The sequence below is a fragment of the Strix uralensis genome, chromosome 19 (assembly GCF_047716275.1).
Source record: "Strix uralensis isolate ZFMK-TIS-50842 chromosome 19, bStrUra1, whole genome shotgun sequence".
Classification (NCBI taxonomy): Eukaryota; Metazoa; Chordata; class Aves; order Strigiformes; family Strigidae; genus Strix; species Strix uralensis.
Window position 1 is genome coordinate 2,735,349 of NC_133990.1, and position 26,343 is coordinate 2,761,691.

At 42.2% G+C, this 26,343-nt stretch overlaps 1 protein-coding gene across 1 annotated transcript; it reads right to left on the reverse strand.

The window, feature by feature from the left end:
• Positions 1-342: 342 nt before the first annotated feature.
• Positions 343-24,712, reverse strand: LOC141952286 (myosin heavy chain, skeletal muscle, adult-like). Its single transcript, XM_074889588.1, has 38 exons — positions 24,509-24,712; positions 24,272-24,415; positions 24,022-24,178; positions 22,391-22,418; positions 22,182-22,293; positions 21,996-22,088; positions 21,805-21,868; positions 21,614-21,712; positions 21,422-21,525; positions 21,203-21,341; positions 17,494-17,612; positions 17,239-17,388; positions 15,997-16,167; positions 14,908-15,214; positions 14,741-14,811; positions 13,225-13,312; positions 13,016-13,133; positions 11,709-11,832; positions 10,809-10,945; positions 10,344-10,599; positions 9,257-9,499; positions 8,998-9,174; positions 8,767-8,912; positions 8,588-8,678; positions 8,110-8,499; positions 7,753-7,879; positions 7,540-7,658; positions 7,105-7,301; positions 6,507-6,690; positions 6,255-6,420; positions 5,974-6,098; positions 5,473-5,781; positions 5,169-5,372; positions 4,753-4,878; positions 4,487-4,657; positions 4,296-4,400; positions 4,060-4,155; positions 343-495 (listed from the first exon to the last, which is right to left on the reverse strand). Exons 1-38 carry the CDS (start codon positions 24,710-24,712, stop codon positions 343-345), a joined length of 5,814 nt encoding a protein of 1,937 aa, XP_074745689.1.
• Positions 24,713-26,343: the final 1,631 nt, after the last annotated feature.

Consider the following 26,343-nt stretch of genomic DNA (forward strand, 5'->3'; position numbering starts at 1 on the left):
TCATGTATTGCATCATATGGAGTATATATATACAAACATGTATATAATGGAATATATATAAACATATGTATATGTACTTATATGTTTAATAACTTTCCATTATTATATATAAGGATACATCATAATGCAGGTATGAAATAGACAAGAGGGAAAGTTAAGGATTTAGAAAAGATTAATGAGACTGGAGAAGAAAAAGGAGGTCATTTGAAACGCTTACTGTGCCAAGATCTCTACAATTTTTATTTTCTACAATTTTCTAAAGGAACAACTACAGTTTTGAGAAAAGGGGAGGGAGCTTCACATTCTGTGCATTCCCTGGTCACTTTACAACTTTCTAGATGCTCATTCTTCTTCTTCATTTTTCCTGTAAATCTCACGGGTCTTCACTCGGAGCTTGTTGACCTGTGACTCTGCAATGTCAGCTCGCTCCTCGGCTTCCTCTAGGTCATGATGGATCTTGCGGAACTTGATGAGATTGACATTGGACAGCTCCTCCTGTGGGGGAGAGGGAGCTGTGAAAACAGAAAGGCTGACACTTCCATTTTCCTCTACCTGTAGCCTGGGAATTCCTGCAGGAAGGGGAAGGTCCATAGCCCCAATCCCCACTTTCCAGCTTTTATGTAGGCTCTTAATACAGAACTTCTCCATCTTTGTGGTTTATTATCAAGAAAATTCATTAAAAGTTTTATGGAACTCCATTTTGTCTACAGAATAATACTAAAACTGTATATTTTAACCAAATGCATGTAGCACTAAGGAGATTGAGGACATGTACCTTATAAGAACTTGTCAGATCAGGAATTCAGTGCATCCATGTATGTCTGTTTTCAGAACTGAACTAAAAAGCAACTATTGCTGGTCCCCTAAAAAACTTCAAATATGGTTGTACTGAATTTGGTATCCTGCTTCTGATAACCCAGACTTGAAGACCTGTAGAAGTAACATTCTCTTTGATGCTCTAGGCCTTTTGAATTCTGGCAAGACATTCACCGAAAATAAATACCTGTGAATGTATACAGACAGAAAGTAAGTGTCTGTCTCAAAGAAAAGAGTAGACACCATTCACTTCCTAATCCAAACAGCTTTTAAGCCCCCTTTTCCCTCTTTCTGCCTGCCTGCCTTCAAGACCATCTACCTCTTGTTGATTGGCATGTATTTCTAGAACAGGTACATGTTACCTCTGAATGAAATACTCAGACAATCTTGAATAGCTTTTATTTAATCTAACGACCGGACTTGAACTTCTAGGTTGTCAGGAACCTTAGGCCACCATCCAGTTCAATCTCCCACTCACACAGGGCTAGCACCAGTGTTAGATCTGGTTGCTTAGGGACTTGTTGAGTTCTGAGAATCCACAAGAATGAAGATTCCACAGCCTCTCTGGGTTCCTGTTTCAGCACTTAATCATTTTCATGGTTTTTATCCTAATGTCAGTCAGAATTTTTCTGATGCAACATGTGCCTTTTGGGTACTCATCCTTTGAATGTGCACCTCCAAGGCAAGTTTGTCTCCTTTTCAACAACATCACCTTTGAGCATTGAAGACACCAGAAAGAACTCTCCTTGATAACTGCCATGCTGGCAGTTTCCAATTACCTTCTTCTCCTTCATGTGCCTTGACATTACTTCCAGGAGGTACTGAAATATGATCTTCCCACTGCCTGAAGTAAGGCTGACTTGCTGTCCTTCCAAATGCTCCATCTTGCCCTTCTTTAAGATGAGTGCTTTTCCAGTCATCAGAGACTTTCGCCACTTGCCATAACCTTTCAAAGTTAATAGAAAAATTGCAGTGGCATCAGCCAGCTTCCCTGGCACGATCAGGTGCATCCATGTAGTCTATTGGACTCATGTATGTCCAGTTTCCGTAAGTGATTCCCAGCTCAATCTTCCTCTACAGTTCAGCTTTCCTGACTCCATCCTTTTATGGTCAGGTGATGTCCTTATGCTCCTCACACGACGCTCATCCATGCTTTCACTTTCCATACACTCCCTTTTTGTATTTGAGCTTAGTCAGGAATTGTGTGTTCAGAATATATAGACTCCTGCAAAAACTGCTTGGCTTCCTGCACATTCCTGTGCTCTGTAGAAACGGTCCTTAAAAACACAGCACTCCAGTCATAAGAGGTAGAAGACTGTGTCTGTGATCTCGAGGAGGTCTCAGCACTGCAGTGACTGTACACAGACTTCTAATTCCTCCTGCATGTTCCCCATACTGTACGAGTTTGTCTACAGACACATGAGATGGTTTTCCTGTCATGCCGCTTTCTCAGGGGAGGTGTGAGAGCCTTCCTTGTCATGCTGTCCCCCAGATAGTTCCTCCCTGCATCCATTTGTCTTTTTATTTGGGGAATTTTATTACCAACCCCCAATAAACCTAGTTTAAAGCTATCCTCACTGAATCAGCAAGCATGCTGGCAAATACACTTTTACCTTATTTGTTCAGATAAATCCACCACTCCCCAGAAGTTCTTGTTCCTCACAAAAAAAGATGTGGTCATAAAAGACAAAGCCCTGCCTGTGACACCAGCCACATAACCAGCTGTTGACCTGAAGAATGCATCTTTTCATACCCAAGCAGTCCCCTTGATTGGCAGAATCAGGGAGGACAACACTTGAGCTCCCATGCCCTTCACTGTAGTCCCCAGAGCTCAGTAATCTCTGGGCAGCATCACTGAGTATCAGAAACTATTATCTCACAATGAAAGGGATCTCAGCAATTTACCTAGTCCTGTTTCCTTCCAAAGCTGAACCCCCATGCCTAGGAGAAACAATGGTTCTATGGTTCAATCTGACGGCTAGTCAAGATTTTTAGTCCTCCACAACATCCTGGTTTAGAGTCCTTGGCAAGTAGCAAACTTCCTGAGAGAGCAGATCTGGTTTGCAGATGAGTTCCTCCACCCTATTTAGAAAGATGTGTCCAGTGTAAGCATGGATCAGGCTCACCTGGCCCAGATGCCTCCTCTGAAGAAGTGTATCTCACTTGTCACCAGATCCTGTGGATAAGTCTGTAAGTGTACATCTGTAGGTGGTGAATGTGCCTTCTCCTGATAACAGATGTCAAAAGCTTCAAGCTTCTTGGAAGTCTTCATCAAGTGTAGCCTCAGGCAGTCTGTCCTTCTATGTAATACAAGGTTTGAGCTCTTGCACCTCCAGTGTCTCTCTGAGGACCTGTTGATCTGCTGTTTGGCATTCCAGAAACAACACAGCCTGCTCGCTTCCTCCTGCAGGTCCATCACTTGGCAAATCATCAGCTGGACCAGGATGTATCAGCCCAAGCCTTGGGAAGAAAAACTGTGCACTCTGGTAAGACAATTCTGTTTTTCTTCAGGAGCTCCATTTTGACTGAGAACTCTTGAAGTGCTGGGATGATTGTTCCACCTGGTGTTGGAAACTGGCATGTTGCCACCATTTCTGGACCACTTCTAGCAGTCACCAACAAACTTGATCAGCACATCTGGGTCCCTCATCTGCATAAAATGCAGCATGAAGTGCTAAATCACCCTGGTCATATTCCCTAGAAATGGTATAAATAGCAGCACAACAGCCTTCTAAGACTTCAACCTACTTTTTCTCAGAGGTACCTTTCCATATAATATGTAACTTTCAGAAGTCTAGCATGGTTATCAAAAACACATTTCTATTAGGAAGGGAGAGAAATACTATATAAAACCATGGTCTTTTTAAAAAAAAAAAAAAAAAAAAAAAAACAACCCAACAACAACAACAAAAAAAACTGCAACCAAACCCAAAATAATTAAAAAATATTATATTCGTTACATAGCTTATAAGAAATTACTTATTTGTTGAGATCTTGTGAAAGAGAATTGAGGATTATTTACATCAGAAAATAATTTATAAAGTGATACAGTCTTCATATTATCAAATATAACTATTTGCTTATTATTCTGTGAATCAGTCCTGATGATACATTATCAAACCTGAAACATAACATGATAAAAAGAAAAAAAAAAAACAACTCATAAATTCCCCAAATCATTTCATCAACGCCCAAATTTCCCCCTTTGAAAGTGTCATCACCACCATTCAGAGTGATACTTACAGCCTCCTCAGCTTGTCTCTTGTAGGATTTCACCTTCATTTGCAGCTTGTCCACCAGATCCTGCAGCCTGAGAATATTCTTCCGGTCTTCCTCAGACTAAAGTGATTGGTAAGCAGGAAAGAGCGTGAGCTGTTTTCCCCACACCACGAAATTACATTTCCCCTTGGAATTCATGTCACAAATCTTTGATTTCCTGGGATTAGAGTGTGTCAGCCCAAGGAGGCCTCCTGCCTTACCTGGTAGGTCAGCTCCTTCACTCTCCTCTCGTACTTGCGCATGCCCTTCATGGCTTCAGCGCTGCGCTTCTGCTCAGAGTCAACCTCCCCTTCCAGCTCCCGCACCTGCAATGAGAAGCCCGGCTTTGGAGCTTCCCTGGTGGTTACTTACGTGACACGTTCACTCACACACAACTAAAAGCCCTACGCACTCTGGCCTCCAGCTTCTGGATTTGCTTCTTGCCTCCCTTCAGTGCCAACTGCTCGGCCTCATCCAGACGGTGCTGCAGGTCCTTCACCGTCTGGTCCAGGTTCTTCTTCATCCTCTCCAGGTGGGCACTGGTGTCCTGCTCCTTCTTCAGCTCTTCTGCCATCATGGCTGCCTGATGAGAGCAAAGGGTGAAAGCCATTTTGGGGCTGGAGACGTTCTGGGGGAGAACACATCCACCATTAGCAGTGAAAGGAGCCCCCAGCTCACATCTGTGATGGCCTTCTTGGCCTTCTCTTCGGCATTGCGGGCTTCCTGGATCGTATCCTCCATTTCACCCTGAATTTGCATGATGTCTGTTTCCAGCTTCTTCTTGGTGTTGATCAAGCTGGTGTTCTGTGCAACAGGAAAGACACGATTTTTTTTATTATGAAGCTTGCAATACCAAATGTACAGCCTGAACAAAGACTTTACTGTTTGAGCTTGAAATTCAGAATCTGGAATATTTTTTAAAACGGTTGTTTACAAAATGTCAGCGGTGGGCTCAGGTGATGGGTTGTGAGCATACCTTCCCTCGTAGACTGCAGTAGAGAAGCTATTCTAGACCATTCTCACAACCTGATCTCTAACACACAGCATTATTGTGTGTTAGGTCTACATGACTGGTTTCCACACAATGCCCTTACCTGGGTATGGAGGAGCTGCACTCTCTCACTCGCATCCAGAAGCTCCTGCTCAGCCACCTTCCTCGACCGCTCCGTCTGCTCCAGGGCTGCCCGCAGCTCTTCAACTTCAGCCTGCAACAGGTTTGCTCTGCGCTCCACCATGGCCACCTGCTCCTTCAGGTCCTCCTGTGTCCTGAGAGCATCGTCCAAGTGTATCTGGGTATCCTGTAAAAGAGACAACAGAAATTACAAGGTGGCACAACACTCTTGCGTCTTAAAAATGTAAGGTGAGACATTCTTCTATACGCATCTTTGCTGAACATACCTTGAGCACTGCCTGCGTGTTTCTCAGGTTCTTTTGTGCCTCTGCAGCCACACGGTTGGCATGGCTCAGCTGGATCTCCATTTCATTCAGGTCTCCCTCCATCTTCTTCTTCAGCCGCAGGGCTTCGTTCCTGCTCCTGATCTCAGCGTCCAGGGTGCTCTGCATGGACTCCACAATTCTGAGGTGGTTTCTCTTCATCTGGTCGATTTCCTCATCTTTCTCTGCAATCTTCCTGTCAATCTCAGACTTCACCTGGTTGAGCTCAAGTTGGAGGCACTGTATCTTCCCCTCTTCATATTCTAGGGAGGCCTGGACAAGTGGACACAAACATTTGTAATGTCAATAAAGTTACTGCTTGCTTCCTGGGTAATTATAGAATATTTCAGGAGAATTCAGCTGGCTGCACTGCCCAGCTAGAACAGAGGGGGACCAAGATTTTTCAGCCATATTTCCCCATTGCTCATATTTTTAGTGCAGACACCAGTGATTGTAAGCATGTACCTCAGCTTCCTCTAGAGCAGCCTGGATTTCAGATTTCTCCTGCTCAATCTGCTTCTTGACTTTCTCCAGCTCACGAATCACTTTTCCTCCCTCTGCAATCTGCTCTGTGAGGTCGGAAATCTCCTCTACAAGGAAGGGTGAAAAGTGGCATGGTCAGGCACAGAGCTGAAGGGGAAGGGCCCTTCCTGCCACACCACGGTGACAAGTATCTTTGCAGACCTGCAGGCGGTAGTGGTGGACAGGGAGAAAGCCCTGCCAGGAGCAGAGGGCCAGGGACTTACGCTGCAAGTTCTTGTTCTCACGCTTCAGCGTTTCCAGGTGGTCCAAGGACTCCTCATAGGCATTCTTCATCTTAAACAGCTCCGTGCTGAGAGAGCGAGACTCCTTCTGGGAGGCTTCCAGCTCAGCCTGCGTTTCCTCATACTTTTGCTTCCATTCTGCCAGGATCTGAAGAGAAATGGGGCGTCAGTATGGAGGTGGCAATCAGGAGGACATGCTCTGCCCAGGAGCCCCGGGGCTGGAGCCCAAAAGACCTTGTCAAAGTTCTTCTGCTTCTTATCCAGAGCTGCACAGGCAGCGTTAGATCGCTCCACGTCAATCATCAGGTCCTCCACTTCATTCTGCAGCCTCTGCTTTGTCTTTTCCAGGGAGGCACATTTGGCATTCACAGCCTCAACATGTTCCTCTGCATCCTGCAGGCGCTGTGCCAGCTTCTTCCTGGGAGGTGGTAAGAACAGCTCATGGTTTGAGAGCAAAGGGGAGGCTGTGGTGTGTGGCTGATGGGCTTTTCACCACAGGACATTTTACCACTTCATTGAGTATATATCCTATGCACAGACAGTGCAAGTCCTCCCCCAGCCTGTCACTCTTTTCCCAGTTCAGATTTCCAGGTTTTCACAACCACTGTGCCTTCTGTGATTACTGCCCAGAGGTTTTCTGTACCATTCTCTGGGTCAGGGGAATATTTTCCACTATGTTTCCTAAACCACAGTCTTTGGAGGATATACTTTACCTCAGCCCTTACCCTGCCCCAAAGTACAGCTTTATCTTTTTAGGAAAATATTGCAGTTGTGTCCTCAAATTTCCCATTAGCCTACCCCTTCTTTTGTCTTCCCCACTTTCCCCACGTACTTGGCCTCCTCCAGCTCCTCCGTACGCTGAATAGCATCCGTTTCGTATTTGGTTCTCCACTGGGCCACTTCGCTGTTGGCCTTGGACAGGGCGCGCTGCAGCTCCCCCTTGGCTTCCTGCTCCTCCTCATATTGTTCCCGGAGCAAGTCACAGTCATGCCGAGCTGACTGCAAGCCATGGGCTAGGGCGTTCTTGGCCTGGACAGAGAGCAGGGTTGGGACAAGGAATGGTAATATCTGGGAAATCTCTTCCAAAGGGTTAATGTAACACTGCCAACATGACCACTGGGAGGGTATAGGTGTTTGCAGTGAAGGACACCACCTGCAGAAATGAAAATCTTCTCCCAGTATGGCTTCTGCTAAGCAGACCCTGTCCCCACTAGGCAGTGTGAAGTTAAGAGTGTTTTTGTTGGCCAGATGTAGGACAAACAATCACCTTTATCTCTTCCTCTAGGTGCCTCTTGAGTTCTTCAATCTGTTGGGTGAAAGCCTGCTTGCCTCTTGACAGCTGAGAAATCAGAGCATCTTTCTCCTCCACCTGGCGCGAATATTCACCTAGGAAAGCACACAGGAAGGAAATATTTTCATTGTCGTTTGTGACTGGTTTAGGATGACCTCCCGTTCCACAGCTCAGAGGGGACTCTCTCACCTGATTCTGTCTGCAGACGAGCTCTTTGAGCACTGAGATCATTGATCATGCGCTGATGCTCTTCTTCCTTTGTCTTAATCTCACTCAGCTGGTCTTCCAGTGCGCGGCACATCTTCTCCAGATTTGCCTGTGGAGAACACAGAGAATGAAAGAAGATTAGTATCTGGACACCTCCTTATTCTGAACAGCACGATTCTCACCAGAAAAATGTGCACGGGCATGTAAGTTATTTACTGCTCCTTGGCATTAGATCATTGGAAATACAGTTCCATACAGAGTCAGAGAGTTATATTGTAACCTGACCACAGGTTTCAGCATTATTTATTTTCAAGTTGTATTCAGGATATTTTTCAATACCTTGGCTTTGGAGACAGAATCCATGTTACTGGCCAAGTCGTCAATCTCCATCTTCAGCTCACTCTTCTCCTTCTCCAGCTTCTGCTTCACTCGTTGCAGGTTGTCGATCTGCTCCCCAAGCTCAGCTGTGCTGTCCGCGTGCTTCTTCCGCAGGGCGGCAGCCGTGGCTTCGTGCTGCAGCGTGGCCTCTTCGAGGTCACGCCGCATCTTCTGAAATTCTGCCTCACGTTTCTTGTTCATCTCGATCTGAGCTGCTGTAGCCCCTCCTGCTTCTTCCAGGCGCTCACTGATCTCCTCTAGCTCCCTCGAGAGGTCAGCCCGATGCTTCTCTGCTTTTGCCCGAGAGGTTCGCTCTGCCTCAATCTCCTCCTCCAGTTCCTCAATACGAGCCTGGGGAACATTAGGGACCCTTCACACCCATGCCCTCCTCCTTCCTGACCTGACACTGGCTGAGAGAGGGCAAGGGACAGAGGCTTGCCTGCAGCTCCTTGATCTTCTTCTGTAACTGCATGCCCAGGGCTTGCTCATCCTCGATTTTGCTCTGGATCTGGCTGATTTCAAAGTCTTTCCTTTGGGCAAAGCAAACCGTGTCAGAGCTCAAAGAGAAAAAGACAAGTGCACCAGCCCAGCACTCAGGGGCCCCACAGCCACACTTACTTCTTCAGTTTCTCATCCAGCTGCTGCTTATCATTTTCCAAGTCCATTATGGTGTCATGGGCCAGCTTCAGGTCTCCTTCAAGTTTCCTCTTAGCTCTCTCAAGGTCCATGCGCAGTTTCTTCTCTTGCTCCAAGGACCCTTCCAGCTAAAAAGAACAAGACCACCAATGCTCCACCATTCAGGTTTAACTCTATACCTGTCCTGCTCTTGCTGTGTGCCTCCGTGCTTACATCGTCCACTTGCTGCTCCAGCTTGGTCTTAGCTTTGGTCAGCGTGTTGACTTTGTCTTCTTCTGCCTGCAGGTCATCCAGTGTCTGCTGATGGGCCTCTTGGAGGGCTTTCTTCTCTTTTGTCAGCTTGGCAATGGTCTCGTCCAGGGCTGCCATCTCCTCTGTGAGGTTTTTCACCTTAAAGAAGAAAACCATTTGTTACAAGAATTGGAAATGGATCTCTTTACCTTGAATGTGAATCCGAAAATCTGGTTTATACCTTGTTTTCTGTGGCATGTTTTTCCTTCTCAACCTTGGCCAGTGTTAACTCAAGGTCATCAATATCATTCTTCAGCTCTGAGCATTCATCTTCCAGTTTCCTCTTCTTGGCTGTCAGCTCGGCATTCATCTCCTCCTCATCTTCTGCTCTTTCAATTATCTCCTTAACTTTTGCTTCCAGCTGAAGTTTTGTTTTTATCAGCTGGTCACATCTTTCCTCAGCATCAGCCAAGCTATCTGCTTCCTGCAATAAAAAGTTCTTATTACTAGTTTCAACTTGTGATTTTTTCATTCATTCAATTTTTTTGCTTAGACTATTACATACAATATAATCAGTTTCATATTCTTCAGTGAAGTGATTTTTTACAATGAAAGTCTATATAGTTTCACATACATGTTCTAGTGTTTGCTTTAGACTTTTGCCTCAGTGATCATTGCTAAATAGCCTATTAACGATTCTGGTGAGTGTTTGGAACCCACAGTCCTGACTCCCAAAGGAAATGCTCTTTCAGAAAAATTGAACCTGTATTCTCAAGATAAAGATGTCTCCCATGCTTTTCATCATACTTTGAAGCCTCTAAAATTGTGGAAATCTTTTCACACCTCTGTTTACTCTTGTTCCTATTAGAGTACTTCAGACAAATTTTTAGTTAGAGTGTGACTGTGTATGTATATACATATAGTTTATACTTTATGGATATAATTTTATATATATACTTGATGTATACATATATAATAAACATATATATTCACACATATGTGTTTACATAGGTTTTATATATGATATCTATGTCATATATATGTTTCTAGTTTTTATATATTTTATATATACACATATACTTCTATTGAAGATATTTTCTTCTTTACATTGAGTCTGTGGGGATTTAAGTTGGAAGTCTCTCCAACCCAAATCACCTGCCAGGGCCACATATAGCATAGTTTTATGTATGGCTTTTATTTATAAATTTGAGTTTCATCATGTTTGCTCTGCAGATTAATCTGTCCTATTGGATTCTGTTCTTTGGAAGGCATGTTTGATCTTCATTTTCTACTAACCAAGAAGTGTGAAGTGCACTGATGGTACTCACAGCCTGCACTTGGAGCTGCAGATCATTTTTCTCCTGCACCAGTTTCACCATTTTCTCCTCCAGCTCCTTCCTCTTTGCCTCAGACTTTGCAAGCTCTTCCTTGGTTTTCTCAAACTCCTCCTTCATGTTGGCCATCTCCTTCTCAGATTCTGCACTCTTCAGCAAGGGCTTGATCTTGAAGAACAGCTTCATCCAGGGCCAGTGCTTGACGTTCATGAATGCACGAACATTGTACTGGATGCAAAAGATGGACTCCCTGAAATGCAAATCAAACAGAGAATGACTGAGTCACAGAATCACAGAGTGGTTGAAGCTGGAACAGACCCCTGGAGGACAGCTTATCCAATCCCTCCTGCTCAAGCACAGTCACATAGAGCAAGTTGCTCAGGACACATAGGAAGAATTATCAGTGTGATGCCTACAGAAGCAATGGGCAATTACATGAACTTTAAGAAGAATCTATACCTCCTCTCCACCATTCTCTGGTACTCCACTCTCATCAGGAAGCCCCTGCACCTGGCTTGTGTGCGAGTCATGAGTTGTGCCAGTTTCTCATCCCTCATCTCCTCCAGGAGACCTATCAGCCCAGCTTTGAAGAACACCTGGAGATAGGGGATGACATAAGACATCACAAGGTCATCAAAACACAAACAGATTACATTTCCATAGGAATTACTGTTACCAAAGTCACTGAGACTTTGTGGAAGGGGAATGTGATATTTTTATTTTATTTAGTTCTCTAAATTGACTGTAACCTCTCAGACTTTCACACCAATACACTCACAAACACCAGTGTGTATGTGCCCAGGCAGTCTGAATAATATGACTTATCTGATACACAGAAGACAAGGAATTTCAGCTACTAATACCTCACTACATCCTCTAGGTTAATCTTCATGGGCAGTCACAAACTGGTAACTGGAGAGGCTTTTTTATCTCTTTTATGAATCAATGACTTTATAGAATGTTCTTTCACCTCAGAATATTGCTTCTTACTTCACAAAACTCAGTGAAGGCTGCTGTCCCTTTTCTTTTGTTTCCTCATTTTCTGTATCTTTTGGATACAGTCTTTCTGTTGCCATCCTCCTAGTTAACAGAGCACAGACTCTCTGTTGATGGGACTACCCTGTGGTCTTGGTGCAAGCTACATCTTCCTGCTACCAGTTACAAATGCTACCACTTTTACTGCTGGTAAACATGTCCTTGACTATTTAGGCATGCTGTTGCTTTAGTCCTTGCACTATTTTTTTTTTCTAGTGCTTTTATGCATGTATATTTCTATTCATATTTCATTCATACCTATTTTAATATTTCTGTAACAAATCTGTAACAAATCTCTATATTTTAACCAAGTTGTACTTGTACCTTGGTATGACCAAATTTGTACTGGGTGTGATCAATGGCAATAGATCCAAGGAGCTTCTCAGAAGCTTTCTTGCTATCCATGAACTGTCCCTCTGGGACAGCACTTGCATTCAGCACTCTGTATCTGTAGGAAAAAACAGAATGTAAGGATATTCTTACTACCCAAGCCAACATTCTTTTTTAAGACAAACTTGCTAGCTTCCCAACATGGCAGGACAATGTCTTAGCTGAACCTTGATTGATTTTTTGAGACATTCTTTTATTAGATAGACATACATTTTCTGAGCAATGTGAAAACCTTTTGCTACAATTTACCCATTATAATTCTATGTGGAGTAGATGATACTACAGTATCATTGACAGTAAAATCATTGTTTTAAAAAATGGAAACAGTGTTAAATATTATAATGAATGCATTATTTAAATAACTAACACATAGAGGTTACAAAAAAACCTGCGTTACTTTGAAATTTGAGCTAGCTGAAACTGGAAGGAAACCTGGCACACTGTCTAATCTGTCTTTAAGTAACCATATTGCTCTCAGGGCCCTGAAGGCATCAATAGGTCTTAACAGCCCTGATGAGCCTCACCTAGACCTCCACCATGGGCCTATGAGCTCCATTTCAGCTTAGGCCTGGGATCTCATTTCTTGCATGAGTTACATCATAGCTGTTCTCCAACCCAGTCTCTGGCTTTGCTCTCTCAGTGGACCTTGGACCTATACTGTAGGTAGTTTCCTCTTCCATGGAGCTCTTGTACGGATATTATAGCATTGTTTCCAGTGCTGTCTCTAGCCTCATCTCCTGTTGGGACTTCCTGACAGGACTTCCTGGATGGCCCCTGGATCTAATTCAATACTTGCTTTGTCTAGGGTTGTTGATGGACCCCTTACCAGATCCCAGCTCTGGCTACTGTGTTCAGACCCTTTAGACTGCACCCTGTGGGTGGTGTTGGTGAGGGTCTGCCCTGGCATCACCTTCAGCTCCCAGTTCTCCTTCTCTTAGGGAACAGTTAGCCATTTTTGCCCCCTGATAATTGCTTATATAAATCCCATCTGTTCTCGCAACAATGTCAGGACCTTTCTAGGGAGGATACCAGTATGTCCTGTTTGCTTTCAATCAGTCATGTAATGCTATCAAAAGAACAGGTGAGACATATGGTGCTGATTAAAGAAAACAAAGAGTACTTATCCTGTGCCTACAGAAGATATATCAATGCCATAACAAGGCCCTAAATTGTCCCACCAGGTTAAGGTTGTATACATGTGGACTTAGCTATAATAAGACAGTATGCTGGAGAAACCCAACCTCTGTTTAAAGTCAGCATAGAGAACTCTGCTGGGGAATCCTTTCCTGCAAATTCTGATCCCTTCCAACACGCCGTTGCACCGAAGCTGGTGCAGCACCAGTTCATGCTCCATGACACCTAACAATTCAAAGCACAAGTAAATATTTTGGATTGCAACATAGAGATTTTCAGTATCACAGGAAAATCTTTATGTACATGAGGCTTTTACCAGGTGTTTTTATTTCATTGGGGATGATGCATCTCACAAAATGTGGGTGTGTGCTGCGCAGATTGGTCATCAGCTTGTTTAAATTCTCCTGAAGGATTATGAACAAAAGTTTATATTAGTAAATGTTTGTTCTGCACATTCACCTTTACAGTAAAACTATTATAATACCATCAAACTTGCTGGACCCATATGAATATAGTATTCTCTTCTGTTATATGAATACTGTGATAAAATAAAATGTAAAAAAGTTTGCCACTTTGCTCTGGAAAGCTCATAGACAGTGTTAATCACATAATTTTATCTGAAATATCACTATATTTGATATCTTTCAGAAATTCTATTCCAAAAAATTAGTTAATTTGAGTGAAAATTGGTATTTATTTTAAAAGCCTATTGCCTGTGTTCCCTGGGGAGCCAATTGTGAAAGATGCTTTTTTTATATGTGATTAAGAGGTAGGCACAAAGATAACAGTAGTGGAGAACTGGGCAACAGATTCCAGCTGTGTTCCAAAGTCTTGTAAACTGAACAGCTATCATTACCCCTGACTCAAATCACATCTGAGAGAGCAGATTTCCAATATTTTTAACCCATATCAAAAGAGGTGTTTTTGACATGTAAGTCATGTTTTTGCAAAGACATCTTTGGCAATGATGATGGACAACAAAACAGAAGAAAAACCAGTATGGCAGAGGCTACCAAGTTTGTCTTTTAAAACTCAATGTTTTAAGTGTGTGTTGTAAAACATGAACAATAAAACCAGGAAGAACAGGAGGAAAAGTAAGAACAGAAGGACAGCTAAAGAGACATTTATGAATGTCCTTCACCCATGAGAGATCTACACTTGCACCAGTGACTGCTCCTGGAGCCCAGACACACATGCCCATCTTCTACTCCACGGAAGGCTGGACAAGGAGACCAAGAGCAAACCAAAAGCAACTCAAGAAGAAATAGGCCATTTGAAGAATGGAACCCTAAGGTGAAGTATGAGTACTATGGTCCTGAATACCTCCAGGGAAGAACAGCAGTTTCACCTGGCAGAAACATACGGAAAAGTCAGGAAGGAAGGCCTAGGCTTGAGAAAGAACTGTTAAGCCTCTGACTTGTTAACAGTCTAGAGCTCAAGATACGGGGATATTTCATGCATACCAGACTAACAACTAGAGTATGCAGCTGACATGGGAAGGGTGAAGAAGTCATTTAATCTGAAAGGCAAAACAATCTCATTAAAAGAATAAATTTCACTTTGAAATCTAAAGGAGAGGGAAAGAAGGCTTCTAGACTATATAAGACAATTCTATTATGATAGCTGACTACTTCATTGTAAAGTAAGGGATAAAGGGATAAGCTCTGCATCCACTGCAACAGAGTTTAAATGATGTGATGGATTTCCTTGCTATAAGAACTCTAAAAGAACTATGATTACAGCTTACCAAACTAGAACCAAGAGCTATTCAGATTTCAAGGGAGTTTATTTTCCATTTCCAGATCAGCAGAGATAACAAATTCTGTACTTACCCGGAAAAGAGCTGAGACAGTCTGGAAAGAAGAACCCTTCTTCTTCCCACCTTTCTTGCCACCACCACCTTCTACACAATTGAAAAAAATACATAATTTTAAATTTTAATTTGTGATTCTCACTGTATATTGTGCATGGATGAACCTAAAGATTTTATAGAACTGACCTGCTTCTCCACCATAAGAGGCAAAGAGTAAGGCTAGTGTCTTCACCGATGATTTCTGGTACAACCCAATGACAGTTTCATTCAGGGGGTCCTTGTTCTTCTCAAGCCAGCCAGAGATGTTGTAGTCCACTGTGCCAGCATAGTGCACCAGGGAGAAGTGGGCCTCAGCCTTGCCTTTGCCAGGCTTGGGCTTCTGGAAGTTGTTGGACTTGCCCAGATGCTGGTCATAGAGCTTGTTCTTGAAAGAGGTGTCAGTTGCCTTGGGGAACATGCACTCCTCTTCCAGGATGGAGAAGATGCCCATGGGCTAGAAGACAGCACAAGAAACGCAGATGTCAAATTTGCCTTCTGACACAAAGGTGGCTGCACTTACCTCAATAAAGTATGAAATTACAAATACAGACTGTGATATCAGTAAGATGATACTGCTGTATCTTTTCAAATCCAAATAGCAGGGTTAAACATGGATACTTACCCAGTTTACTTTCAAAGGCTCAGTGACTGATGGAAATTTACATTAATTTGCCAGAAAATTTGAAAAATAAAGTTTAAAATATCATAACCAAAAAAACCATTGGTCTAAGCAGCTGTCAGTGTATGGATATGTCTTAATAAAAGCACTATTTTCTCAAGATCCTCGTAGTCACTGAATGCCATGTCTTGTAATGAACCTGACTGCTATCTTGTTGCTCTAATTGACGCACATGAGAGGATGACTATCAACTAGAAGTTGTGAAGTTCCATCTTTTACATTGCAAATTTTTTTTTTTAAATTATCCATTTGTGGCTGTAGTGCTAGGCAGAAATGCATTGATCAGAACTTGAGAAACATGCAGGCTCTATAATGGAAACTACCTCTACCTGTTACGAAAGAATACCATTATTGAGGGCTTTGCAGTGTTTTGGCTCTTGAAAAGAGCTTCTCCCATGAGGCTGTTGAAACCTCACAGATAAAATAAGCTATGTAGTCAGGTATTTTGAATAACTAAAACTGAATGCTTGGATGAGAATGTGAAGAGTCCTCTGAAAACTGATGTCAAGTAACTACAGAATTCCCACATGCATAATGCCCCTGAACAGGAAAGATACCTTCTCAATGAGCTCAATGCAGGCAGCCAGGTCCATCCCAAAGTCAATGAACTCCCATTCAATTCCCTCCTTCTTGTACTCCTCCTGCTCCAGCACGAACATGTGGTGGTTGAAGAACTGTTGCAGTTTCTCATTGGTGAAGTTGATGCACAGCTGCTCCAGGCTGTTGAACTGCAAAACACAGATGGATGCAGCTATTTTTGAACCATGTCCCTCCTTCTATAAAACAGTGAGATTTACTCCATTACTTTCCATCTCAGACTAGATCTATGGTTAGATCAGCTCATAATTCACCTGTAGCACTCTTCTACAGCATCTTTCCTGTAACAAGCATATACCAGACACAGCTGAACAGCCTGATCTGTGATTTACTTAGCAACTATATCTAGTGGAAAGAGCCAATGGCAGGGCAAGTGTCCTTTTCCTAACACTGACTAGGATTATCTCACATAGTAAGTGCCTGTGGTCCAGGGAACTCTGTAATTGCATGTTTTGCATCCAAAGACTAGCACTGCAGCTCTCTTCTCTCATGTCAGCACTCTGCTCTTGTCATGCAACAATAGTATCATATGTTGAAAGAGAAGAAACTTGAGAAATTTAAATTCACAAACTTCCACAGTGAAAACTACACTATACTAAGTGCTATGCACTTCTAAATAACACCTTTGTCTTCATATTGAAGAAAGAAAGACATCAAATTCAGTTCTCTTGAAGGATTTTCTGGTATTCTTTGCAACAAATATTACTAATTTGTACAGAGTTATAAAACACATTCAGGGAAAAAAATTAGAAGGTTAGTCCCTAGGCATGTTACAACACTTCTTTCTGATTAATTTTTAATATTTCATTTATTGCATTCAAAATTTTCTCTTCTTTCAGATCAAATCCTTGGTTTTCACTGCATCCAGAAACACATAATTTTTGGTGCCCTAATACCTCAAAACTGACGTTGCAAAAAGCCTGTGTTCCTTTGCCACCATTTTCAGCCTATAATGGCCCATCTGACAGTCCTTTAACACCCACTTTCTATGCCTTAGAAGAATTTTTGTACTTCTGGAGAGTGTTATTACCGAGTTGTTCTTCATGTAAATCCATATCCTTTCTATGACCAGATGCTTCTGAGTTCCTATAAGTGCATAATCATTTTTCCACTATTATATAAAATAAACCAGCATATTTCTATGAGTTTCCTTAAGAGTTGGATGGCTCTTCTAAGAAGCATTTAACAACTGTTTTCCTTACATCAAAGATCTCGAAGCCAGCAATGTCCAGGACACCAATGAAGTACTGTCTGGGCTGCTTCGTATCCAGCTGCTGGTTGATGCGAATAACCATCCACAAGAACATCCTCTCATAGACAGTCTTTGCCAAAGCACCCACTGAATTGTGCACCTATATCAGGAGGAAGGAAGGAAAGAAAGTTACCATGTGGATCTGAAGAGAATGTTTATGATGTTAATTCAAGCCAGAGGTTCCCAGTCACCAGCTGGTTGTTACCTGCTGCACGGTTTGACCCTTGGTCACATATTCATTCCCAACCTTGACTCGGGGGTAGCAGAGGGCCTTGAGCAGGTCTGCTGAGTTCAGACCCATCAGATAGGCAGCCTTGTCAGCAACTGATAACAGAGAGAGAGAGAAGAGTCAATTATTGGATGATGCACAGTTTTTGATAAAATTATTTCAAACCAAAATGTTCTCTGAAGGCTACTTTATGAATGTCATAGAACCATAGAATATCCTGATTTGAAAAGGACCCACAAGGATCATCGAGTCCCAAATCCTATCTCCACACAGGGTAACTTAGAAGTTAAATCATATATCTAAAAATTAAAGCATATATCTGAGAGCATTGTCCAAATGCTTCTTGAACACTGATAGGCTTGGGGTCATGATCACTTCCCTGGGGACCTTCTTTTGGTGCTTGACCACCCTCTCAGTGAAGAACTTTTTCTTAATATTCAATCTGAACTTCCCCTGAGACAGTGTTAAGACATTCCCTCACATCCTGTCACCATACACCAGAGTGAAAAGGTCAGCACCTCACTCTCCACTCGCCCCTCATCAGGAAGTTGTAGACAAAAAATGAGGTCACCCCTCAGTCTCTTCTCTAAACTAAACAAACCTAGTATCCTCAGCCGTTCCTCATATGTCACGCCCTGTAGTCCTTTCACTGTCTTTATGCCTTCCTTTGGACACATTTAAATATTTTTATAACCTTTTTATATTGCAGAGCCCACAGCTGCACACAGTAATCAAGGTGACGTTGTATCAATGATGAGTATAGCGGTACAAAAACTTCTTTTGGCTGGTTAGATATACTGTGCTTAATGCACCCCAGAATATGATTGGCCCTTTTGGACACCAGTGTGTCTTGTTGACTCATCAACCAAGACCTCCAGATCCCTTTCTGCAAGGCTGCACTCTGGCCTCTTCTCCCCAGTCGAGGATTATACTGTCCCATGTACAAAATCCAGCATCTGTCCTTGTTAAATTTCACATGGTTGGTGATTGCCCAGCACTTTAATCTATCAAGATCTCTCTGTAAGACCTCTCTACACTCAAGGTAATCAGTTGTTCCTCCTAATTTACTATCAGTGGCAAACTTAACTTAGTGTGCCCTTAACTCCTGTTTCCAGGTCATTAATAAAAACGCTGAAGAGAATTGGACCTAAAACTGAGCCCTGGGGAACATCACTAGTGACTGGCCACCAGCCAGACATTACCACATTTACTACAACTGTCTAAGTCTGACCCTTCAGCCAATTGTTCACCCATCATACTGTGTACATGTCTAGCTGTATGCTGGATATTTTGGCCAGAAGTATACTGTGAAAGGCAGTATCAAAGTTCTGCTAAAATCCCTAAAAAACACATCCATTGCCTTGCCTTCATTCACTAGGTAGGTAACCTTGTCATAAAAGGATATTAAGTTAGTAAGGCATGACTTTCCCTTCATGAACCCATATTGGCTTTGACTGATGACTGCATTGTCTTTCAAGTGGTTTTTAGTAACTTCCAGAATAATCTCCATATTTTTACCAGGCACCGAAGTGAGACTGACAGGCCTGTAACTACCAGGGTCTTCTTTTTTACACTGTTTGAAAATTGGAATAACTTTTGCTAGCTTCCAGTTGACTGGGACCTCTCCAGATTCCCAAGACCGTTGATAAATAATTGAATGAGGTCTCACAATAACATTGGCCAACTATTTCAGTACCCTGGGATGAATCCCATTTGGGCCCATAGACTTATAGGCATTCAGTTGCAGCAGCAAATACCATACAAGTTCAAAGTCAGCTAGGAGCTTACCACTCCCCTAGTCACAGTCCTCCAGCCCCTGGGGTCCCAGGGTCCATCACTGGCTTTAAAACAGGAGGCAAAAAAGGCATTAAATGTCTCTGCTTTATCTTTATCTCTATTTGTGATCTGATCAACCTCATCAAGTAACAGACCACCGTTTTCTTTAGTCCTCCTTTTGCTGTTAACATACTTTAAAAACTCATTTATTTATCCAGCACAATACTGGCCAGCTTCAACTCCAACTGAATCTTGGCTGTATGAATTTTCTCCCTGCAGTGTTGAACAGCATCTCTGCAGTCCTCCTATGCAGCCTGACCTTGCTTTCAAAGTCCATACACTTTCTTTTTCCTCCTAAGCTCCAAAAGGAGATCTCTGTTTGGTGAAGTCACCTTCTTCTCTGCTTACTTGACTTCTGACATATTGGAATTGCCTGCTCCTGTGCTCTCAAAAGATCACTCTCAAAAAGTGACCAGTGTTTATGGACCTCCATACCCTTGAAAACAGATTCCTCAGGGGACCTTACTAACTAGTTCCTCGAGCATCCTAAAGTCCCCTCTCCCCAAATCCAAGGTAGTAGCTCTTCTGACAGTTTTTCTCATATCACTGAAGTTTTTAAATGCAATAGTTTCATGATCATTGTGGCCAAGACAGCCACCAATTATTACATTACCTACAAAATCTCTATTTACAAACAAAAGATCTATGAGGGCACCTTTCCTAGTTGGCTCCCTTAGTACCTGTATCAAGAAATTATCTTCAATGTGTTTCAGGAATTTCCTGGACCTGTTCATGTCTACTGATGATAGTCTCAGTTAACATCTGGGAAGTTGAAGTCAGCCATAAGGACAAGGGCAACTGATCTAGAGATTTCCCTTAATTCCATATAGAATCAGTGTTGCTGTCCTGGCTGGGTCATCTATAGTAGATTCCCACAACAACATGTACTTTATTAGCTTTTCCCCTAATCCTTACACAGAGGTTTTCGACCATGTTGTCCCCAACTGCAAGCGCTGTACAGCCCAACTCCTCCTGTACATACTGTGCTATCCCTCCACCTTGCCTGTCCTGTCTCTCACTCCTGAAGAGACTGTGACTATCCATCACAGGACTCCAGTCACAGGATTCTTCCCACCAAGTCTCACTTATGCCAATGACATTGTAGCTCTGGGTCTGAGTCAAAGCTTCTGATTCCTCTTGTTTATTTTTCATACTGCATGCATTAGTGTACAAACATTTCAAATGAATTCCAGAGTACTCAGTACATTGCGGAGAAGAGTGTAAACTCTCACTAGCACACCATTCCTCAGACATTGTCATGCCATCACACAGCTTATCTCTAGTAAGCCTAATTTTATTGCTTTCTCCCTTCAAATCTAGTTTAAAGTTCTTCCAATCATTCCCACTATCTCATGAGCAAAAATATTTTTCTCCCACTGATAAAGGTGAATTCCATCAGTCCCCAGCAAGCCTGCTGTCACCTAAATCATCCCATGACTGAAAAATCCAAAATTCTGCTGGTGACACCAGCTTCAGAGTCAGGCATCGATAAAACACATCTGTCTGTTTCTTTCAACATCATTCCCTAGAACTGTGAGGATTGAGGAGAGACAACATAATGTGAGACAACAGAGAAGATCTCAGAGCCAAGAAAAACAAAAATTTAGAATTCAGGCTTAAAGACAATCAGAAGAAGATATCTAAGCAATAGATGTCTTTAGAATGATGAAGTCATCTTCTCAAAAAAAAAAAAAAACAAAAAAAAACAAAAAAAAAAACAAGAAGTCTCTACTTAGAAGGAAAAAAGCTTGTCATTTAAAAAGTCCCACGTTTTCTACAGACTCTTTTGCTATTCCAATACAAAATTTTGTTGATAGTACAGAGGGATCAGTGGAAATTATCCTAATACCTTCTGTGCCATCTGGTTCTGCCTGCTCTTCACGCTGCTTCTGCTTGAACTTCAAGTTCCCATAGTGCATGACAGCCCCCGTCAGCTTGTAAATGGCTGTTTTCTCATCAGCAGTGAAGCCCAGGATGTCAATGGCACTCTGGCAACAGAATCAGTGAAATAAACCTCTGGGCCATTAAATGGAACTTTCACCATACCAATATGCTCTGCGTCACTTACATCTGTAGCCATCAGCTCCTCCTGGTCATTAATGCTGGGAACGGTGACCTCACCTTGACTCACAAATTGGTAGTCATATGGGTTGGTGGTAATGAGGAGCATGTCTTAAAGAAGAATAAGACATATCTGGGCATAAGAATGAAGATAAATGTTAAACATGTTCAGATTCAAACAATTTATAATACTTCCTACCAATTAGCTCCGGCTTCTTGTTGGACATGATCTGATAAAATATGTGGTAACTTCTTTCTGCTTTGAGCTGGAAAGTGACTCTGGACTTCTCCAGCAGATCTGTCAAAGAAGGTAGAAAGAGTTAGGCACGGGAATGCACGTGGAGCTGGGAATTTAGGAAAGAATGAGATCAGGCCAGGAGAGTGTCTTACAAGTTTCAATGTCGGCAGAAGCCAGTTTGCCTGTGGCCCCAAAGTGGATTCTGATGAATTTGCCCTGTTAAGGGGAAAAAGAAGCATTTCAGCCTCGGTACATTTCATTGCCATCTCCCCATGTGAGAACACCACTAGCCCATCACTGCTGTTGTAATGAGGAGGCATTTTTGTCCAAAGCAACAACTTACAAAGCGTGAGGAGTTGTCATTCCTCACGGTCTTGGCGTTTCCAAAAGCCTCCAGCAGTGGGTTAGCGCTGATGATTTGATCCTCAAGCGTTCCCTGCAGAATGATAATTATTGCTGGTTATCCTCTCCAAAAATCATGTCAGGATCAGAGGAAAGCTTTGATTCAAACCAGCACCTATTAATTTACCTGCATTTTGCCTGACTGCTCCTCCTTCTTCTTCTCCCCACTCGCTGCAATTGTTGCAAAGTACTGGATGACACGCTTTGTGTTCACAGTCTTCCCTGCTCCGGATTCTCCGCTGTGAAACCAAAGAGAGAAGCAGAGAGCGTGTGGTCAGGCGGGAGGTCCCCCAGCACCGGGCAGCCCCACAGGGACCCGAGAAGGGGTGTACATACGTGATCAGGATCGACTGGTTCTCACGATCTGTGAGAGAGGCAGAAATAAAGAAACTTTAATGCTATGGAACAACACATAAAATACTAGAAGTGGTCTAAAAATAAGATATCATGATAGTTGTGTGACAGAAACATTTGTTTGGCATTTAAGTAACTCCCCTCAGTAATGCTCTGCTTTAGGAAAAGTTTTGGATTCTAAAAAATGAAACCTTAGAGCAAAGCTTTTTTCCTCCTTTCTTTTTCGTTTCCTTTGTTCATTTATCTTTTTATCAAATACAGAAGAATGAAAGTTTTCTAACGTAGGTTTTTTCACCACCTTCATTTTATCTTTTCATTTTTTGCTAGGTTGCTTGCAAATCTTCAGAACTAAGTAAGTTTTAAAAGTTACAGAATGAAAAAAAAGAAGATAAAATATAAAAATGAAATTAAAATTGCAGATTAATTTTAGGTTACCTGATAAAAGCTCATCTGCCCTGCCCCCAGCACAGAGAATCAATGGCAAGTGGGAGAGTCCAAATAATACCCTGCCCCAGCTCTTTCTGGGCCCATCAGAGGAACCATCAACCCATTGCAAACATATTCTCCCTTTCCGTACTTTAGGCAGTATTCTTTCAGTCATGTATACTCTTGGCTGCAGAAGATTAAAGCAGATATTTTACCAGAAAAAGATTCCATAGGTGTATCTAAACTAACTTTATAACATAATCCTGGGAGTGGTTCCTATTCATTAAAGCCATTAACCCGGAGAGACACAAATCCATATGATTCATGGCCAGTTCCCTCTAGAATACACTGTTTGCTTGGAATTGACTAGCATTTGGAATAACCTCTGACTCAACACTCAGCACCTATAATCATATTGCCATATCTGATCTTAATTCTTTACTCACTCAAGTCCACAACACTATTCCTTACACATGCTCAGCTTCTTGTTTGCAGCATATTATTCACATCACATAGCCTTGTGTGCTCCAATTTTACCACATGACTAGGTAGGTACATGCAAGTCAAAACTTTTATCATTTTTAGTTTTCATTATTTCAACTGGAACTGTTCAGAGCTGCACTCATGGCAATCCACCCCACCATGTCCTATAGGCAGCCACGGACACTTCTACACTAAGGAACTCCTCAAATGTTTGGTAGGCTGGGGTAGCTACACACTACTACAAGAGGAGGCAACCCTTTTGGCTTAAAACAATCTAATTATTTTCTTTTTGTTCTTTAAGAATTAATATCTTTCTATACTGGGCCCAAAAGAAGGAGAAAATGGCTTTATTTTCCACTGAAATAATATTCCATCATAAGGCTCAGATGTGCACTGCTGGAACACTGGAATGGTTAAGCTGCTAAACCTCCTGTGTTATCATTGGGGGACTTAAATACGAAGAGGAAGAAAGATCTCAGGTGATTCACTCTACATTACTTATTGTTATAGTCCTTAGAGCTAAACACAGATTCTCTCAGTCTCAGTTTAAAGGGACATCTAGAATCTTTTGAGTAACATAATATGGGTGATCTGGGAAATGATCCTGGAAAGAAACAATCCAAACTGAGAGTTTAGACACAAGTTGTTATTCCCCTGAAAGGTGTTCATAGTATAATTGCCTTAAGGGAGTTACAGCCACTCACCAGTCAGCATGGACTGATAGGCATTGTCAGAGATGGAGAAGATGTGTGGAGGGACTTCCTGGCGCTTCTTGCCTCGGTAGGCCAACACCACCTCCGGGTTGTACACCGGCAGCCACTTGTAGGGGTTGACAGTGACGCAGAAGAGACCCGAGTAGGTCTGTGAGGAAGGGAGACAGCACGTTGGCTTCCACTTACCCTGGCAGAGCAGTTCCTCCTCGCTGCCCAGAGGAAGACTGCTGCTGGTACTTACGTAGATCATCCAGGCTGCGTAACGCTCTTTGAGGTTGTACAGCACAGCAGGTTCGTGGAGGTGAGTCATCATGGCCATGTCCTCGATTTTATCATACTTGGGAGGGTTCATGGGGAAGATTTGATCATCCTTCACGGTAAGAGACTGCCAAAGAATAGAAACATGTCGGCTAAGTATGTCAGCTAAGAGCTGAAACTCAGAATAAAATGGTGTCCTTCAGCCTTGTTTCTCCCTCACCTCTCCACCTTCAGTCTTCACAGTGACCTTTCCTGATTCTTTGCTCTGGATTTTTCCTTTCACAAAGGATTCCTTAGGATGCACCACAAAGACAGCTGTCTTGGCATCGAAAGGCTTGTTCTGGGCCTCAATTCTCTCCTTTTCTGACTTTCGGAGATACACAGCTGCCTCCCCAAAGACGGCCATCTCAGCGTCTGAAGACATGGATGCAATTTATTTGGGGTACACCTGTAGAGGATTAAAATTCTCCCATCAGAGGCTTGCATTATGATCAGTCTGATGTCAACAGCAATTTAAATTATTCTTGTCCTGTCATGCCATGGCATGTTAGTCTCTCAGAGTTGTTAGCACAAATATTTTTTTGATAAACATTAACTAGATCTACCTTTAGAAAATAAAGAAAAATATTTTTTCCCATCAGCTAGTTCTAGGATACAGTTCAGAAAAGGGTCTTACTAACAATCAAGAACACTAACTTCAGTTCTAAAGGTGTGTTTCAGAGTGAAGACAAACTTTTCAGAATTACCTATCAAAATGAAAAAGAGAGCTGTTCCTCACTTACTAGTTTGGCTTTAAACACCTAAAAGTTGTGCAGGCTCCAAAGAGCATCTCTTTATACATGTCTTCCTGGCAGATACTCTTGTATCTTTTTTGAAAGCCACCCTTCAAGCATTATAAATAGTGCACTTTGTCTACTTCTCCCTTACATATCTTCCACTTTAGAAAGACATACACTGAAAGACAAGCTTATGTATATTTTATCTACTGTAAATCGAGCCATAATTGCCATTTTAAGAGCTATATTCAGTCACTTCCTGGTTTTGAAAACTTGCTAATGGGGAAAAAACTAGTTTCATTGGTGTTTCTCTAAATGCAGTCCTCAGCTCCTACCCAAGCAAAGATGTTCAAATGTATCAAATTCAATAAAGAACACACTAATATTATTCTAACTTCGAAGTGGAGAAAACAGGAAATGCTTTTTTTGTCAAGAACGTGGAAACTAAATGAGATGTGATTGGAGAAGCTAAGAAAGAGAAACTAAACATAGTTCTTTTTGATATGTCCTCACCAGTTTTCCACAGGTGGGGTGTAGGATCTTCTCATTCCTAGCATCTTCAAACTCCTATAACGGTGTTCCACATTATCTCAGTTTGCATTTCTGATCTAGGTGCCTTCCCTGGTCTCCTAAGGAATTGATTTATCAAGCGTTACCCAGATTTTTTTGCCTTGGTTTGAAAAAGTCTTTGGGGTGGGGTTTTTTGTTTGGTTATTGGTTGGTTGTGGTTTTTCATTTGGCTGTTTAATGTGGAGGCCCAGGTGTCTCTACAGTTTCTGAAGAAAAAAGCCACCTCCAGGAGTTAACTCCACCTTTTTTGATACATCTTTCTCAGGATGGCCTGAATCATTCTCTGTCAGTATCCACTCTTCTCCATTAACTACAGACAGAATTTAGGTGACAGAGACTTAGAACAAGGACAAGTTTGTTCTTTTGAAAGTGATTTTTTTTAATTTTAAGCTTACCACCTTAGCACCCTTATATAGTCAGTGGAGAGAAACAGAACCCTGCAGAAGGCAACTGATATAGCCTCAGACAGGGAATATGGAGCACAGATCATTTCTGCAGTTCTGTATAAGCCTCCTAGTATATATGATTTAGCACTCCGGGAAGTATCAGGCATCAAATCTGGGATCTTCCTTACAGGAAACATCTAATCATTCTTCCAAAGATATGATTCAGCCCTTCCCTCATCTTCTAAGGCAGACTGGGTGGTGGAGCACTTATTATATGACAGGCATGTGAACCTTATTTAATTACCAGCATCTATTTTCTATTA